This window comes from Microtus oregoni, unplaced genomic scaffold (assembly GCF_018167655.1).
Source record: "Microtus oregoni isolate MIOR12 unplaced genomic scaffold, Mior012 000048F_ref0000485, whole genome shotgun sequence".
Classification (NCBI taxonomy): domain Eukaryota; kingdom Metazoa; phylum Chordata; class Mammalia; order Rodentia; family Cricetidae; genus Microtus; species Microtus oregoni.
Window position 1 is genome coordinate 11,069,727 of NW_024543222.1, and position 17,853 is coordinate 11,087,579.

At 43.4% G+C, this 17,853-nt stretch overlaps 1 protein-coding gene across 2 annotated transcripts in view; it reads right to left on the minus strand.

Moving 5' to 3' along the window:
• Cep112 (centrosomal protein 112) overlaps positions 1 to 17,853 on the minus strand; it is a 396,051-nt gene that overhangs the window by 40,283 nt on the left and 337,915 nt on the right. For both annotated transcript variants that reach the window (XM_041635859.1, XM_041635858.1), the window contains exon 24: positions 1,752 to 1,841. In XM_041635859.1, coding sequence (XP_041491793.1) covers positions 1,752 to 1,841 — 90 coding nt within the window. The remainder of the gene's footprint in view (positions 1 to 1,751; positions 1,842 to 17,853) is intronic.

Sequence of the window (17,853 nt, forward strand, 5' to 3'; positions counted from 1 at the left end):
CTAAGCGTTTCTCTGCCTGGGAAGGTCAGTGGGACTAGCTATCCAGGCACTCAGAGCTCCAGGGTTACTTTCTTGTCATCCTTTGTAAGCCTGGGATTGTAACCTGGTACCAGTTTGCTTCTTCCTTTCTTACACTAACTAGAAATGAGCCTTGAGGTTGTCACAGAGGAACAAGGTCTAGAATCCAGATGACTTGTATCTGACAGCTCTGTTAGGTGTGGTCCTATGTGACCATCTGGAAAACAAAGATGGCCATGCTGACTTTGATGGTCACAGAGAGGACTAAATGCTTTTGTAGAATGTCTATTCCCTTGCAGACATTTGGAAAGTACGGGTGCCTTTTTTTAAATCAGAGTATTTCTACTGTTTTCAACTCTATGACACAGACACTATGTAATACACAACATACAAATACATGCATATGTGTTTGTGAAAGCAGAACTATCTATGTGAAATAGATTCTACTGGAATATACCATGATGTGGCTAGCAGTTATAGGAGTCAAGTAAGTTTTAACTTTTTAGGTTCCATATGTTTAAATAAAAATTAACTCAGAATGTATCGCACACGTGAATGCAAATCACACAACCACAAAACTTTCAGGGAAAAAGGAGACAATCTGGAACTTAGTGCTAGGACAAAGCTCTTGGTTTGACACTAAGAACCTGATCCCTAAGAGGAAACGCTGATAAACTGACCTCATTAAAACCCTTTGGTTAGCGAGTCTGTTAACACGCGGACGCATTTGACAACTGCACAGTGCAGCAACTGTGAGAACTGAGCGCCATTCTGTCCCACGCCTGCCGTGAGGCCTCTGCCAACATCTCCAGAGATGCACAGAGCCTCTGTGACCAGACCTGAACGCTTACGTTTTTCAAAAGTCAAGTGACCCATCCTGAGACCCTGTGCTGAAGTTCACTGACCCAGCTGAGGTACCCGTATCTGGGGACACTCCTGGTGGCTTGTGCCTAGTGTACTGTGACACTGAGGAGGTGGTGGCTGAGGACAATGATCACCCAGGATTTCATTAACATTCGTTGGTCTCTGTTGGTCCACTGCTAAAGGTTTTAAAGTGTCAAAATTGCCACTTGTTGTAATTCATAAAAACTAAGAGTTGAGTAAACATAAGCCTGTCATTTCGAAATAAAATACGTTATTAGCTATTGTCATAGTCAGCTTATTTTATTAAAAGAATAAAAAGAAAGAGAACATTAAAACTCAAAAGAAAACAGGATTTATGCCTTTTAACTAAATAATGTCCATTGATTTTATGGGGCTTTATACAGTCAGAATATATGTCCACTTATTTTTAAATGATGGTGTAGGAGACACTGCTGGCTGTCTACCCAACATCTATTTCTCTGCTTCTTTGTTTTCCCCTTTCTTGAGCAGCCCCACTATCAGCTGGCAGAGGAGTGAGTCTAGAGCTCCCCATTCTCAGGAGAGGCTGGAAAGCTACTACCCTCAGCCTCCAGAGAGCACAGATGTGGGTGGGATATGTGGCAGTGCTGTAGCCATCCTGGAATTGCTTTGAGAATGAAGCCACCAAAGGGGGTAGAGCCACCAGAATGTCAGAGAGGCAGCTCCCGGGCTTTCACTATCTCTAGACCACCTCTTCTGTGTGGCAATGCTCGTCCTTGTTTCTGATGGCCCCGTGGGGCACTCTGTTCTCAAAACAAGCGGATCCTAGCTGACACAGTGAAGCAGCCGCTGGGCTGGAGGAAGGAAGAAAGCAACCAGAGAGGACGTACCTGCTCCTGTGCCTCCAGCTCTTTGTGCTGTAGCTTCTTCTCTGCACTCCGCACCTGATTAGAGCGGGTTTCCAGTTCGTCTTGTAAAGCCTGCAACAGTGTAAAGAAATACAGCAACATCAGAAACTAGTGTACTTGAAAAAGTAGCCTTGCCACATGAATTGGTATTACCAAGGCCTTGGATGGTGGATTTTTACTGTTGTTTCAAAGAGTTTCAGCGAGCAAGCCCGGGTTTTGTGTGCTAGGCCCACATTGTTCGTGCTGGAATAAAACCCTACAAAAGGAGTGTGCTGGCACATGACTGCAGTCCCAGCCCTTGGGACGCTGAGGCAGGAAGACTGCTGAGAGTTTGAGACAAGTCTAGGCTACATGGCAAGACCCTATCTCAAGATGCCAAAAAGTCATAGAAAATAAGCCCGAACGTATAAAAGAGATATGTTAGCAAATGTCGATTATTATTAAAAGTCTCATATTTCCAGCATAGGGCTATGACCATGTACCAAAGAAAGAAGTTATTGTTAGTTAGAGCAGCCTTACCAGTCAAAGAATGAAGTGGTGGAATCTATAGGTATTGTGATATCTAATTATAATGACCAATTCATAGCAAACCTAAAGGACTCTCCACAGCAACTCAGGATAGTGTGGAATTTGAAGAACCAGTAGGACGTAAGCTAGAAAAGATGCAGCATACACAACGGTAACCCCGTATCATTGGAGAAATGAGACACACAAAGTTACAGCGGCCAGAAGCATGGGGTGGTAATAGCAATGACCAGTCTTGGAGTGAACCTCATCCAGCCAGTATGACTGCATTATGCTGAGATTGTGACAGCATCCCTACAGGTCATGAGAAGGGAAACCACAGGGCCCTCCGAAGGCCCCAGGCCCACGTTATAATGGTGGGGCAGTGAGCAAACAATGAGTATAATATAGATCCTTGGTCAGTGCAGGAGAGAGACACGGGGGTGGGGGCGGGGAGAGGCTATCCTGGGGAAAAGGTTACAGTTCTAAAACAAATGGCTCAAAAAGGGTTATCTGAGCAAATTTTGGCAACAGAGGAGAGTGCAAGCCACGTGAACCGTCAGGAGAGCCGTCCTTCCAGGCAGAGGACACCAAATGTACTCGGAAAGCCACAAAGGTTACGGTGGAGATGGAGCAGAGCGGGGAAGACAAGGTCTGAGGCTATGTGGAGGTCACGGTTGGTGGAGTGGCCGAGCACACAGAGATGGGAAGCTGCTGGAGGGCTCTGAGCAGGCAGTGCTTCAGTCACAGTCTAGACAGGGGCAAGGTAGACAGCAAGGCTGGCCAGGACCCTCCGTGTCCTGGGAAGCAGTGACAGAGACTTTTATCAGGGTGGAAGTGGCAAGTGAATGCTGGCCTCCTTGTAGACCTCTGCTCGGAAGGGTTAGATGCAGAGCATGAGAAAAAAAGAGGATCCCCCTCCCCCGCAAGGAGTCTGCACAGTTTGTTCTAAGAGATGGGGCAGGTGTTCTGGGAGAAGCCCTGGAGCTCAGCCTGGGACGTAAGTCTTAAATGCCTACAGCATATCCAAGCGCCACAGGCTCAGGAACAATGTCTGAGATAGGGTTTGGTAAAAATTCTATGTGTGAGGCCAGGTGGCACCTGCCTGTAATTGTAGCATCCAGAAAGCTGGGGCAAGAGGATCATAAGTTCAAGGATAGCCTGGGATACATGGTGAGATGCTGTATTAAGAACAACATTCCATGACAGCCAGGGCTACACAGAGAAACACTGTCTCAAAAAACCAACCAACCAAACAAAAACCCAAACAAACAAACAAACAAATCCCCCCCAAAACAACAAAAACAGCAACAACAACAGACAAAAACAAGCAGCAAAGTAAACTAAAACAGACAAAAATTCCAATACAAGGTCAATCTTTTACACACACACACACACACACACACACACACACACACAGTAAATTTTAATTTGGGGGTTGAATCTTAGACCTCTTTGAGCATTTAATGAAAGCTACATGGTCACTCTCCAAAAGGGGAAAAGCATGATTATGGTTTTGTTTCTGATTTTCGGGGCTGTTTGAAGTCCATTCACGAGTAGACCTCCTGCTAAGAACTTTTAATTTACAGAGTAAGACAAACTTCTATGCTTTAGGGTCTCTTTGATATTAAACATTATAAATCTACAATCTGACTAGGTCTGGGAATGAGTTTGGAAATCTCAAGGTCTTACCTCTTTTTAATACTATTGTGGTCTGGTTCTAGAAAGATGGATGTGATTGTTCCTATTCCTGCCAGTTATGTAGCATTCTTTTACCTGTGACAGCGCTCAGTAAACAGGATGTTATGGCCTCTTTTAAAAACAGCATGTCTGTGGAGAGTAATGACCGTTGCTGGGGAGAGAATCCATGTGTACTTTTCGGTCCAGCTCTGTGCAGCTCTCTAAGTCATCCTACTGCAGTTGGTGAACACCCGAAACCCAGATCCACTCTCCAGCACCCCTAAAATGTGGCTCTAGCTTCAGAAAGGACCGTGGACTAGTGGCCTGGAGGAAGCACCTGTGGGCTTGTGTGTTGAGCTCGAGCCATTGTTCCTATCGGTAACAAGCTAAGAGAGCGTGGACTGTATTTCTAGCTCTCATGGTCAGTCCTTGTAGCAGGTCATATTCTGTCTTTGTTAGAGAGGAGAGATAGTGGGGGCCGCACGTGTTCAGGTTTACGTGGCCAGTAGTGGGCACTGGGCTGGCATTAATGTTTCTCTAACTTCAAACTCAACATTTGGGCTGTGCTCTGCGGCTTCCTTCTCCTTTAGGCCCAGTTTCTCTTCTCTTTATCCTACCTAACTTGTTCTGAAACTCAGGGCGAGCTCACTGGTCTCTGGGTTCTTTCCCATCTAGTGTTGAGAAGACCTAATGCGCATGTCTGGGTGACACTGCAAATCACTGCAGCTGTGGGTTCCCTGCTTCTTCTGCAGGCTCCATGACTGGCCAGCTCAACGCCTGGCACAGTTGAGTCTCAAATCGCAACTGAAGGGAACTGACTCACAGATGGTGGGGTTCTAATCCCTGAGGATGTCTCTCTCGACCATTAGGGCTTCTGGTGGTCCTTAATATGGTGCATTTAACCAGTGGTAGTCTCGTGTTTTGAAATAGAGACTATATCTTGTAATATGCCTAGCCATCTCTGCATATATACACACACATGTATATAATGGTTATTAAAATAATATGATTCTGGTTCCTGCCATAATAAAGTATTTTGTTTTTTTAGTTTTTGATTTTATTCACAGAAAAATACAAAGTTGTACCTCTCCCTTGTCTTAAACAAAAACCTCCTGGCTGCCCCCCATCTCCCCTTCACTAGAGGTCCCCCCACACTCCACATGCTATCCCCTTCTGTTGTTCTCTTCTGGGCTCCTATCCTCACCATTCTCCTGAGTTTCACTTCACCAATCACTTGCTATCTCCAAATGCCAAAGTCAGAAGCTGATTTGTTTCTTTACTTTGTGACAGCATTTCACAGCTACTTGTGTTTTTGTCTTGATCTCTGAGGAATTCACTGTTCCAGTGAAGGCAAGCGGTTAAGAAAGAAGGCTGCTTCAGACAGCCAGTCAGACATGAGGAGGCCGCGAGTGGAGCAGCTGCTGTGGGAAGTGGACTTTGGTAGTGGAGTCAGGAGTGAGAAAAGACAGGACTGAGTTTTGACAATGAGAATTGGGGATTGGGACCAGCAAGTGGGAAGTGTTGGGGCCGTGTGTGTGTGTGTGTGTGTGTGTGTGTGTGTGTGTGTGTGTATGTGTGTGTATTAGTGTTGTGAGAGGAAATATACACAACAATGAAAGCTTTTTTCTCCCATGTATATTTGTTTTCTATGACTAACTTGACAACCAAAAGCTTCCACAAGACCCAGCTCTACTAGAGGTCATTCTACCAATGCAAGGACCAGCAGAACCCTCAGGGTGAGAAGATCAGAGACCAGCACTAGGGGAACTGTATTATTTTCATACTGATTCATTAGCATTTCTCTGGTTGCATACATGCCATTAATATTTATATCTAGCAAATTCATATGTTAAAATCCTAACACCCAAGGCCATGGTGCCAGTGTAAGTTCAGATGTTACTCAAGGGGCCTTAGAAACTGGTATGGCTATAGCCCTGTGTGCTTGTGTGCCATACTGACTGGGATCAGCGCCCCAGCCAAAGGGTGATCAAGACAGTCACCTCGGAGCCACCAGACACCCAGTCTGTAGATCCCTTGAGGCCATAGTCTCAGCCTCTGGAATGGAGGAATCAGTGATGTTTACAGCACCTGTAGCTTAGTTGGTACGGTTACAGCCTCCTGCGCTGATAGGTAGCTTGCTAAGCTGGATCTGAACAGGGTAGAGGGCTTCTTGGAGTCATTTCCCACTTGTCTAGGGAAATGAGCAAAGTAAGGAAGGTTCTGAAACCTGCCCTTATGATGGCCCCAAAGCAGGCCAGGCAGAGATGCAGGCCAGGCAGAGATGCAGATGCAAAGAGGAGGCCGGAGAGCTGCAGGAATCTGGAGAGGCGGGAGGCAGTGGTGGAGACCAACGAAAGACGGCTTCCAGGGGAGACAAAAGTTTCCAGGGAAGCAAAATCAGCTCTCATCTTGTTTTCATATTCCGCACAGTGAGACTATTCAGTCTACCATATTTTATCATTATTATCAAGATAGAATTCAAATTATACTTGCTTTTCAAAAAAAGTAGTACTTCAAGCTTGCTCATAGTTTAAAAATGTAAAATACTAATTTCTTAGAGGCTAATCAGAGAAAGTTGTATCTAGAAATGACTTTTATTATCTATTAAAAATCAGTGTAAAAAATTGAAAAGTAACCAAAAAAATTCTACTTTCTCAATTAAAGTGTAGTGCATAAAAGGAAAATGATAGTTTCTGCTGGCAAATGTTCCTGGATTTATATTCTAAAATAATTATTATGTTATTTGAATTGGACCTCACATTTTGACATAAAGACTGTGGGAAAATGACCACAACTCAGCATGCACAACCAGTGGGCTTTCGTTTAAGTTATGGTGCCTTTTTTGAAAACAATCAGATGACATCACACACACACACACACACACACACACACACACACACACACTCAAACTTTAAGTGTATCCTTGAGAAAAGCCCCCAAAATTGAAGAACAGAATGTCCCTTTAGGTCAAAAATATGAAACCAATCCTGATTTTGGACTTTTAAGTTTTATTCTAAAAGATTGTTCCTTCTGTCTTGGCTCCCCTGCATCAGTGTGCATCACTTCTGAAAAGTCAGTTCTTTTCTCTGACTATATCTGCCTTTGAATACTACACAGGTCAGTTTGGCAGAGAGCTGGGCTGTTCTTGAGTTTCTGGTATTTGTGGTAGGGAACAAAGGACATGTTCCAGAAGAAAAATGTAAATGACATATGTTCTCCACACACAACTCTAGAAGACACCACAGCAGGGGCACAGCCTCTGTGTACTGCAGACTGTGCTTTACCCTGTGAGAAGGCAGGTCTGTCTGTATTCTTATTGGGTAAACTTTATACAATAAAATTTAGGCTTTAGTTTTTAAATAGGTAAGATAATTTTTAAAGTTTATCATAAAGGCTGTAAACAGGGAGCTGGAGAGATGGATCAGTGGTTAAGAGCACTGACTGCTCTTCCAGAGGACCAGGGTTCAATTCCCAGCAACCACATGGTGATGGAGGAAGGTCATTGGTTAATTATAATAAAGAAACTGCTTGGCTCTCATAGGTTAAAACATAGGTGGGAGGAGTAAACAGAACAGAATGCTGGGAGGAAGAGGAAGTGAGCTCAGAGGCCATGCTCCCCTCTCCCGGGCAGATGCACGCGATGAAGCAAGCCGCCAGGTCAGACATGCTGAATCTTTCCCGGTAAGACCAGTGCTACACAGTTTATTAGAGATGGGTTGATCGGGATATCAGAATTGGCCAATAAGGGCTAGAGCTAATGGGCCAAGCAGTGTTTAAATGAATACAATTTGTGTGTTGTTATTTCTGGTGTAAAGCTAGCCGTGTGGGAGCCGGGCTGTGGGAAGAGGCCTGCAGCTCCTACTACAACATGGTGGCTCACAACTATTCTAGGGGACCTGATATCCTCATCCAGACATACATGCAGGCAAAATACCAATGCATATAAAATAAAAATATTTTTAAAAGTCTGCAAACATCCTCCTTTGGTTTTGATCCATTAGGCAACACTAATGTAGAAACCCTGGTCACAAAGGTGGACTAAGATGACCCTCATTTCAACTTAGCTGCTGTCTGATAATGCCCACATCTGTTTATGCAGCACCAGTCCAATTCAGTTATAAATGGGCTGATAATATCGCCTATGAGAAGGCTTTCTTTGACACATAAATTGCATAGAAATGATATTTTTCTTTCTAGTACTGCTAACTTCAGGCTAAGATAAAAATGCAAGTAAAAGTCGTAAGATTACACTTGACTTCATTTTAAGTTTATTTTTAATTAAATAAACAAACAGCTTGGACAAAGAAGGCCAAGGCGTGTCACTCATGCAGGGAGACACACATCTAGAGTTCCTAAAGATGACATGATGACAGTGTGCCATTTCTATGGGGTGGTTCTACTGCTGATGGAGGCCATGACATGTTTTTAAATAGGCCATGTTGAGGTACAAAGGGAACACATCTTGGCTAGCTAAAAAGACACTCAAGATTTCTTATCAAGAGCCACTTCATTCATAGCTACCCAGGATGAACAGATGGACCACTTAGTAGTGAGGAGCGGAGCCGGAGGGAGCTTCTGCAGGGACCACTGGCCCATTCCCAGGGCTTGCTATCATTTTTCCTAGCGTGGTGACTTTTAGACATTGGTCGCATACTCCTGCATTGCAAGAAATAATCTTCTAAAAACTTTTCATAACCATTCTGCCTTGTGATATTGTTGTGAAGAAAAGGGGACCTTTGGGGATTTTAACCCAACACATATGCTACTTTGGACATAAATCAAATCTCCTTTCAGGCAAAACTTTAGTGTTGTCGGAATAAGCTACATGCATGAGAAACAGCATTTGAGTGTGGACTTGCTAGGCTTCTGATTCAACATAAAGACAAAAGCATCATGGACAATGTGAAAAACAAGGAGGTGCTTCTTTGAAAGAATAAGAAAAATTTCATTTTTTCCTTTCTTTCTCATATCTATTTTTAGTCCTTTAAAATTCTTCAAGAATGTCCTCTAAGAATGCACTTTTCAAAAAGCTGCGTGTTTCCTGGTCTGCACAGAGGTTCCCGGAAAGAAATCATGTTATTCAAGACTTTGATGATCTAAGGAAACTGGAATCCCCCAATGCACCTCATTGACGCCCCCTTGTCACACAGACCATCCGACAGCAGTTCTCAAGTCTCTCACGGTAGCCTAGCTATTTCCATGGGGGAAACTCACAGCACATCTGCCCTCCCGCCTTCTCAGGCAGCAGTCTCACGTGTGAACAAGTTCTTATCTCGGGTGTAGACATCCAGGACCAAGTTAAGAACCACAGCTCGGGAATTTTCAGGAGCATAAGGGGATTTCCTCCTCTGGCTTGTGTGTTAACCAATGCAATGGATTCAGTCTGCAGAACAGTGTCTTTCTTCTCAAATTCCAAGGGTCAATCACAGCTGAGTTCCTTCACGAGCTCATTGGCAGCCCCGTCTTCCCTGTTGCCCTGTGCTTTCATGTATTATATGAATGGGCTGTGTGGCATCCTGATAGTGCCTTTAACCTTGGTACTCTTATTCTCTGATGGCCACAATCTTTGTTTCTGTTTGAATGTCTGTCATTCCATTCCTCATACACCCCTACCACCAGCTAACTTCCTCTTTTGTAACCTGATTCCATTTCCAGTGATGTCTGGAGCTTGTTCTCTGCAAGGTGAGCCATGACATTTCTATTGCCAATCTAGTGCCTTTCCTACATCTCTACAGTTTAGAGTCTCTCTGCTGGCCTGGACACTGTTGGATCGCCCTCCTCCCAGACATCCTTTTCTTTCACACCACAAAATTGGGATGATCTTCCTCCAACTTCTCTTGCCCCCACCCCATGCCATTTTTTTCCTTCCCTTTCAATTGTGGGTTTTTCTCCAACATGGTCTTCTATCTCTACTCTCTGTCTATGTACCATCGCCTTTGGGTAAGAAACCGATTTTATAAATAGCAGCGGAATGCACATCAGTAGATCCCGGTGTGATGGACAGTGTTACCCAGGTCTGCCTGTCGCTGATTCCTAATGCCCATCTCCACACACACTGCCTCACACTTGACAGCTGCAACTGTCTCCCCTATGGGTACATGGTCAGTCGCCTCAGCATCATTTCAAACTTGTCAAGTTCAAGGTCAAGCTCATAAACTTTCCCTTCAACCAGCTTCACTTCACTGCCAACTCTCCTGATGGTTTGGTTAAATGATAGCCTTCCTTAAAAAGATATCTACTGAAAAATGTGTGACGGTAGCTTTATATGAATACAGGTCCTTACAGATATAATGGCTGAAGCCATCCTAGCATAGAGTATACCTTTTTAAAAGTAAAAACAAAACCACAGTTAATAGTCTTGCTAGGTAATCCAGACAGGGCTTAAATTCATGATCTTTCTGTCCTAGTCTTCTCAGTTCTGGATCATAGTTATGGGTCACCATGTTGGGTTCACAGGACATGTGGGAGAGAGGTTGCTCAGGTGCTGGAGTGATACCTATGAGCCAAGAACATTAAGAGCCTCTGGGCAACAGTAAAAGCTGAAGAGGGCATGGAAACAATTCTTTTTGACAGCCTGGATTTAGAGGGAGCTGGGTCTGCTCACATCTTAGCCTTCTGACCTCCTGAGCTCTGAGACAACAGCTCTCTCTAGTTTCAGGTTGTCTAAGCTTTTGGTTGTCACATTAGCTAAAGAAGGAAAATTCTTCCATTGTGTGCGTTTTCTCCTGCAATACTAAACACACATACATGCACTCTTTCCCACCTCCAGTAAATCTTAATGATCCATTGGCCCTCACAGGGTCATCTACCTACCCCGAAGGACAGAAGAATGGACGGTCTGTTGTTGAGTCATATGTTTGTACCAGAATGAATCATAAAATTAGTTCCATCTCCAGGTTAGGAAATGAGAATGGAAGACAAAAGTGGCTGTCCCCTCACCCTGAAAAGGTGGAAGTGCATCTTTATAAGGACAGACATGGAAGTCTAAAGACCAGACCAGCTCTGCCTCCCACATCAGGTCATATGAAAGAAGAGCGTGTACGTGTGTGTGTGTGTGTGTGTGTGTGTGTGTGTGTGTATTAGTGTTGTGAGAGGAAATATACACAACAATGGAAGTTTTTTTTCTCCCATGTATATTTGTTTTCTATGACTAACTTGACAACCAAAAGCTTCCACAAGACCCAGCTCTACCAGAGGTCATTCTACCAATGCAAGGACCAGCAGAACCCTCAGGGTGAGATCAGAGACCAGCACTAGGGGAACTGTATTATTTTCATACTGATTCATTAGCGTTTCTCTGGTTTTGCATACATGCCATTTCAGGTAACAAAGGGAGCTGTTTCAGGTTAGTATGGCACATGCTCAGATGAAGAGAACTGCTTAGGATGGGAAGGTAGAGAGCCTTAGGTGAGCCCCACATTTACACAGGGGATGCAAATCAGCTATGCCAGGAAAAGGTTGTTCTTTTTTTAACCTTAGGATTCTGGCTATCTGGAGCCCATACTTACGAGGGAAGAAGTTTAAAACTTTCCGTTTAAACCGCTTAGAATGAGAGGATCTCCAAAGCTCCTGTTTAATGTTCAGCTGACACGTTGTCAAAAACATTTATCATGCAACCTTTTGAAGTTTCTTCCACTCCTTTCTAGTTATTAAAGCTCAGATTGCAGTTAGTTATCAACAACAAAGCAAACACGTGACGGAGTTTTTATAGTCAACTGTTTGGTTTCTGAACTACTAAGCAGAATTCACTTCTTCTGATCAGAAAAGTGATTAGTGACCTAGTTTTCATGCCGAAAGCACCCTGCAGCTGATTTTTAAAATCACTTCTGTATGGACCCAGAAAGAATGCCAGGGACTTGGAAATTTCTTTTCAAGTGTTTATGATGCTCCAAATTCTAAGAATGTTCAGCTCTGAGAATGTACCACTTTAAGTCAGAAAGGAATTCTTCCAGTGCAAACCAAGAAACAGTGACCTACATTATGAAGGCGAGTTCTTTGCAAGTTAGTCCCTAATGTAAATTTCTTCAGATTAAGAATACACGAAGTATATTCCAAGAACACACTAAGAATATATTAAGTTCATATTTTTGATCCAAGAGGATAATACATGTAAAATATTTTTTGAGTCTAGACAATGTGCTCAACATTATACGGGGGGCGGGGTACAAAGCGAAGCAAGTCTTGGTGGCATCGTTTAGGTGCTGACATTATCATACAAGGCATGTGATAAAGACAAAAAGCAGGAGGGCACAGTAAGTGTCTTAAGCGACCAATTGAGAACAAACGGAACAGGGAAGAACAGAGAAAGAAGTTCAAAGACACCACAAGGAAGGAAGCAGATAAATCCAGAATGTGGAACAATCTACAGGACAAACTGACCTGCTTTCTACAAGAAGTCAATGTCATGGCACCAAAGCAAAGAAAGGCATGCTTTAGATTAAGAAAGGCATAAAAGATGAAGATCAAATGCAATGTGTGCATCTTGCTTGGATTTTGATTCAGGCAAGTTGCCTATAAAGTGGCAATTTGAAGTCAATGGGGATGTCTAACTATAAAACAGGCAGTAAATAAGGCCAAAGGAGAGCCTAATTTTCCCAGGTGTGACAAGATCAGGGACTGCAAGGACAGTGTTCGCTCAGAGGCATTCTGGGGTACAAAAGGCAAAGTGATATGTCTGAAGCTTGCTTCAATGTAGTTTAGCATAAAATGAGAGGAAACACAAAGCAAATGTGGGGTTGGAGACAGGGTCTTATTCTGTAAGTCAAGCTGTTCTAGAACTCTCTAAGCAGCTAGCCTAGGCTGGCCTTGAACTCATAACAATTTTGCTTTTCCTTCAGTGCAGTCATATCTTGGCAGCTGCTGAAGATAGGTGCTAGTCTCTACTTTAGGCAATGTATACGGTTTTCATAATAAAACAGGAAAAGTCCTATCCACAGTAAGATGGCTGGGGGTTTTGGTATGATATTGAGAAAGTCTTCTGGAAGAGCTTTGAGGAAATAACATTGCAAAGGTCAACAAGGGGAAAATTGAACTGTGCTGAGCAAAGATGGTACAGTTCATGGCACAGGGGGAGTTGGGGTAGCCCTGCAAAGGGAGGACCAGCAGAGGCCCAGCAGCCCTTCATTCATTCAGTGAGAGCAGCTTGTACATTCTGTTCTATCTGCAGCATGAGTTAGCCATTTTATACTTAGTCTTTCTCTTCATACATCCTTCCCAGATCACCTTCACCATCCCCCTCGCGGAGCAACCTTTCCTGTCAGGTCTGTTCTGGTTCTTACAGAGCTCCACCTGACTGATGCATGTTCTAGTTTTATTGCTGTTACTGTGATACCCTGACAAAGAGCAACACAGGGGAGGGAAGGATTGATTCCAGATGACAGTCCATCTCTAAGGGGAAGTCAAGGCAGGAACTCAAATGACTAGTCACATCACATCCATAGTTAAGAGCAGAGGAAAATGCCTGTATGTCTACTTGCTTGTTTGTTCAGTTACCTCTCTTTACTTCCAAATGTTTAGGGCTCAGCCTAGGGAATGGTGCTGCCCAAAGTGGGGTTAGACAATTAATAATCAAGACAGTTCCTCACAGATACATTCATAGGCCAATCTAATCTAGATATTCCTTTTTCCAGGTGATCCTAGGTTGTGACAAGTGAGCATTTAAAGTCACAGCACATCATCTATTGCTCTTCCCACTGTATCTTGGCACTGAATGACTTTTAAGGCAACTCTTTCAAAAGCTCCTTACTGAGAGTAGAGCAAATGTGTCTATTTAGGAGTTCTAATCTGAACATACAAGAGTGATCATGAGTACTTATGCTCCTAACAGCATAGTGAGAATTGCATTAATGATGAAATTATGAGGCATCTAACGTGATTTGTATTGCTCAGTGAAGATGAAAAACTGAATTTTGAAATAAAAATTACTGGGTTAATAAACTAGTGTTGGACATACAAGCATTTTTCTCTTCAGCACTACATAACAATCAAAGTGTCTTTCACAAAGAAAAAGGTAACCTTTTGAGGTAACTTTAATCTGTTGCTAATGTGCAGTGTAAATTAAGATCCTGATCTGTACTAGAACCAGCTGGAATAAACACACACAGCAGTGTGGGAAGGTACATGGTTTCTTTAAAGTCTTTACCTTTTGTTTTCTTGAGATGAGGCACTGATTGAGGTAATTTCTCATTGATGATCCTCCTGCCTCAGCTGGGATTCTAGTAGTCCACTACACTTAGCTCGGAACATATTTAAAGCAAAAATACAACTGGCTCTTAATAGTATTGCCAAAGTTTTAAGAATGCAGTTCAATATTTGCTCAACCTTAACTTTTGAAAGTTTTTTTCTATACTACTAATCTATCTGTTACAAAGTTATAAAGCCAGTGTTTTTAATTCTGAAAAGAATTTAATGACCCTGAACCAAACATCTCAGACTTAAAATATGGTACTGTCTCTTACAACTGACAAAACTTATTTTGGTGCCCTAAAGTAGACACGACCTAGGAAATCTGATTTTAACTAATCTAATTTTGAAATTACATTTATTTATTGTGTGTGTACACGCTGTGGAGCATATATAGGGGTCAGAAGGCAACTCGAAGGACTCGGTTTTCCTTTTACCATGTGGATTCTAAAGATTAAATTAGGTCATCAGGGTCTGTAGGAAGCATCTCTACTCACTGAGCTATTTTGCCAGCTCCTAATTAATTTTTTACCATTATGTTTCCTTATCAGTATTCTATTAGCACAGCTTGTCAGTCCAGCTCTGAATAGTTGAGGCCATTTGGTATACCACTGATGCATAAAATCTGTTTCTGGACTAATATCACTTTAAAAATTCCTGTTTTACTTTAGATGGTAAAATAATATATATGAATTGGAGAAAACCAAACAGAAATGGCCAAGAGGGATCCAGAAGCTCCCTAACTCTATATTCAAACATAATGCTGCTATTAGTGCAAGGCCTTTCCTTCCCATGTCTCTCCCCCATGCATATGAAGCTGGCATAATGAACCCCAAGAAGTCAGAGTATAACCACAGAAGCCCCTCCGTGGCTCCCGCTGTCCTTCAGTCGCACTCAGCGGAGGCGGCTCTCCTCTTGCCCCTTGGTGAAGAAGACTCAGAAAGGGGCCTTGAGTTTTCAGGTCACTCTAGTCCTAAAGTCGCTTTAAATTGCACACAGAGGCTGAATCCATTTAGATCGTTCTCAACAGAAATTTATCCTAAGGCCTAATGATGGAGGAAGGTCATTGGTTAATTAATAAAGAAACTGCTTGGCCTAATAGGTTAGAACATAGGTGGGTGGAGTAAACAGAACAGAATGCTGGGAGGAAGAGGAAGTGAGCTCAGATGCCAGGCCGCTCTTCTCCAGGGCAGACACGATGAAGCAAACTGCCAGGTCAGACTTGCTGAATCTTTCCCGTTAAGACCGGTGCCACACAGTTTATTAGAGATGGGTTGATCAGGATATCAGAATTAGCCAGTAAGGGCTAGAGCTAATGGGCCAAGCAGTGTTTAAAATAATACAGTTTGTGTGTTGTTATTTCGGGGCATAAGCTAGCCAGGTGGCCAGGAGCCGGGGCTGCAGGAACGCGGCCCAGAGCTTCTTCAACAGCCTAACATATCTAAAATATTCCAGACTGCCATTCTATGACTTATTATTGAGGCACTTTGGGTCCTATTCGTCTTTGACCAGGAACCTGAATTCTGCTGGGAGGCAAAGTGTTGGCCTTGACACCAGCCCCTAATGACAAAGATTAGATGGAAGCTGGCTGTTTCCTGATCTCTGTTGCAGAATATTATTTTAAGATGTGTTATATTTGTTTATGCTGTGGAACATCTGTTTTAATGATGTAAAGATGTGTTGCATTTGTTTAACTCTGTGAAACTGTGATACTTTGCCTGTCTAAAACACCTGATGGTCTAGTAAAGAGCTGACTGGCCAATAGCAAGGCAGGAGAATGGATAGGAAGGGCTGGCAGGCAGAGAGAACAAATCGGAGGAGAAATCCAGGAGGAAAGAAGAAGGAGAGGAGGACATCAGGGCCCAGCCACTCAGCCACCCAGTCAGCCATAAAGAAGAAGAAAAATATACAGAAATAGAGAATGGTAAAAGCCCAGAGGCGAAAGATAAATGGGATAACTTAAGATAAGAAAAGCTATCTAGAAACAAGTCAAACTAAGGCCAGGTATTTAGAAGAAAGAATAAGACTCTGTGTGTGATTTTTTTTAGAGCTGGAGGTTAGCCCTTCCCCCCCAAACCCAAAAGAGTAAACCAATAACCATCAACAACAGACCTCTCCCTCCTATTTGTATTTTTTAATATAATATTTTAAATTCTTCTAAAATTTCACACAATATAGTCATCCTCCATTACTCCCCTCAACTCCTCCCAGGCCCACTCCCCCCTCTCCTAACTCTTAAAAAGAATAATCCATTGAATTCACTTTTTGCTACCCATTTAGTCATGGGTGTGGTGCCACCCACTGGAATATGGTTGACCCAGCAGGGTCTACTCCCTTAAAGAAAACTGACTTCCCCTCCCCAGCAGCCGTTAGCTGCCAGTAACTCCACAGCTAGGGGTGGGTGTCAGGAGCCCCTCCCTAACACACGGCAGACTGTTGGTTATTGATCTTGTGTAGGTCTTAAATGAGCAATCACAGTTTCCGTGAGCTCCCGAGTGCAGCGGTCCTGACATGTCCACAGACACTTTTTCCTCTGGGCTTTCTTGACCTCTTTTACAGTATCTCAGCCTCTCTTTTATGGTGACCCCTGAGCCTTGGGGCTGGGGACAGCGATACAGATGCATTTTATTCTTCCCCGGGACTATCCCTTGTGTTTCTCTTTGCCCAGCCTTCCCAGAAACTCCACAAGATTACTGCAGTTCTCTGTCAACTGCTCTTTGCCTGCCGGATGACAGTCTCGTCATTCTCGCCCTTCTGGTGAAGGCCTTATATCACAGCACTCTCCCTGCATTGGGAGATGGGGTATATGGACTTCAGGGTCTTGTTAGACAGTGAACTACTCCATCTTCTGCAGCAAAAGTGTCTAATGTGATTAATGAACAAAATGTTCATAAGTATTTGCAAGATTGATATCACAATTGATATCACAATTTTGAAACTGTGTTCACAGACAACATCCTAGGTAGAAGTCTATGCTTGGATGCATCTCATCAGTCTCCATGGAGAAGGCCTTGAGGGGTCCCCCACTACCACCCAACACCTACTGTTGAGACAGAACTAAGCTCCTACTGCTCCTAGGCAATGTCTCGCCCCTGAGCCACACCCTTCCCGGCTCTAAGTAGCTCAATTCTGACTTTCTAAGCTGAGAAAACCTACTTTGTCTCAAAGTTTCCCTCACTCATCTCCCTTTGCTTCCCAAGCTCTCTTACACATGATTGCTAAATGTCTTTCCAAAACACAATCCTAAACTGGCTTCTCTGAGATGGCCATAGGTCTTCTTTACTATAGAGGGATTCAAACTCCCAACATAGGCGATATCCCTGTTACTCAATGTGTGTTGTAAAAACCAAAGGGAAGTCTCGGGTGACCTGCTGGCACACCGAAATGTGAGAAGCACTGGTCATCCAGGACACACTCCCAGCAAGTCCTACAAGCAAAACTCCTCTCAGCTCCCAGTGCTGGGAAAAAAGTTCTGTGACCCAGGTATCTGAATCCCAGCTGTGAGGCCTAGGTGCTGGCCTTGGTCAGAAGTCCCCAGATAACAAGCTGCAGAATGCTACTCCAAAATACTTCAGGGATGTTCTACCCCAGATTAAATTGCTCCTAGGAACCATTCACACATTTCTGAGTGATCTAAATGCGTTCAGCTTGTGTGTGCAATTTAAAGTGACTTTAGGACTAGAGTGACCTGAAAACTCAAGGCACCTTTTTGAGTCTC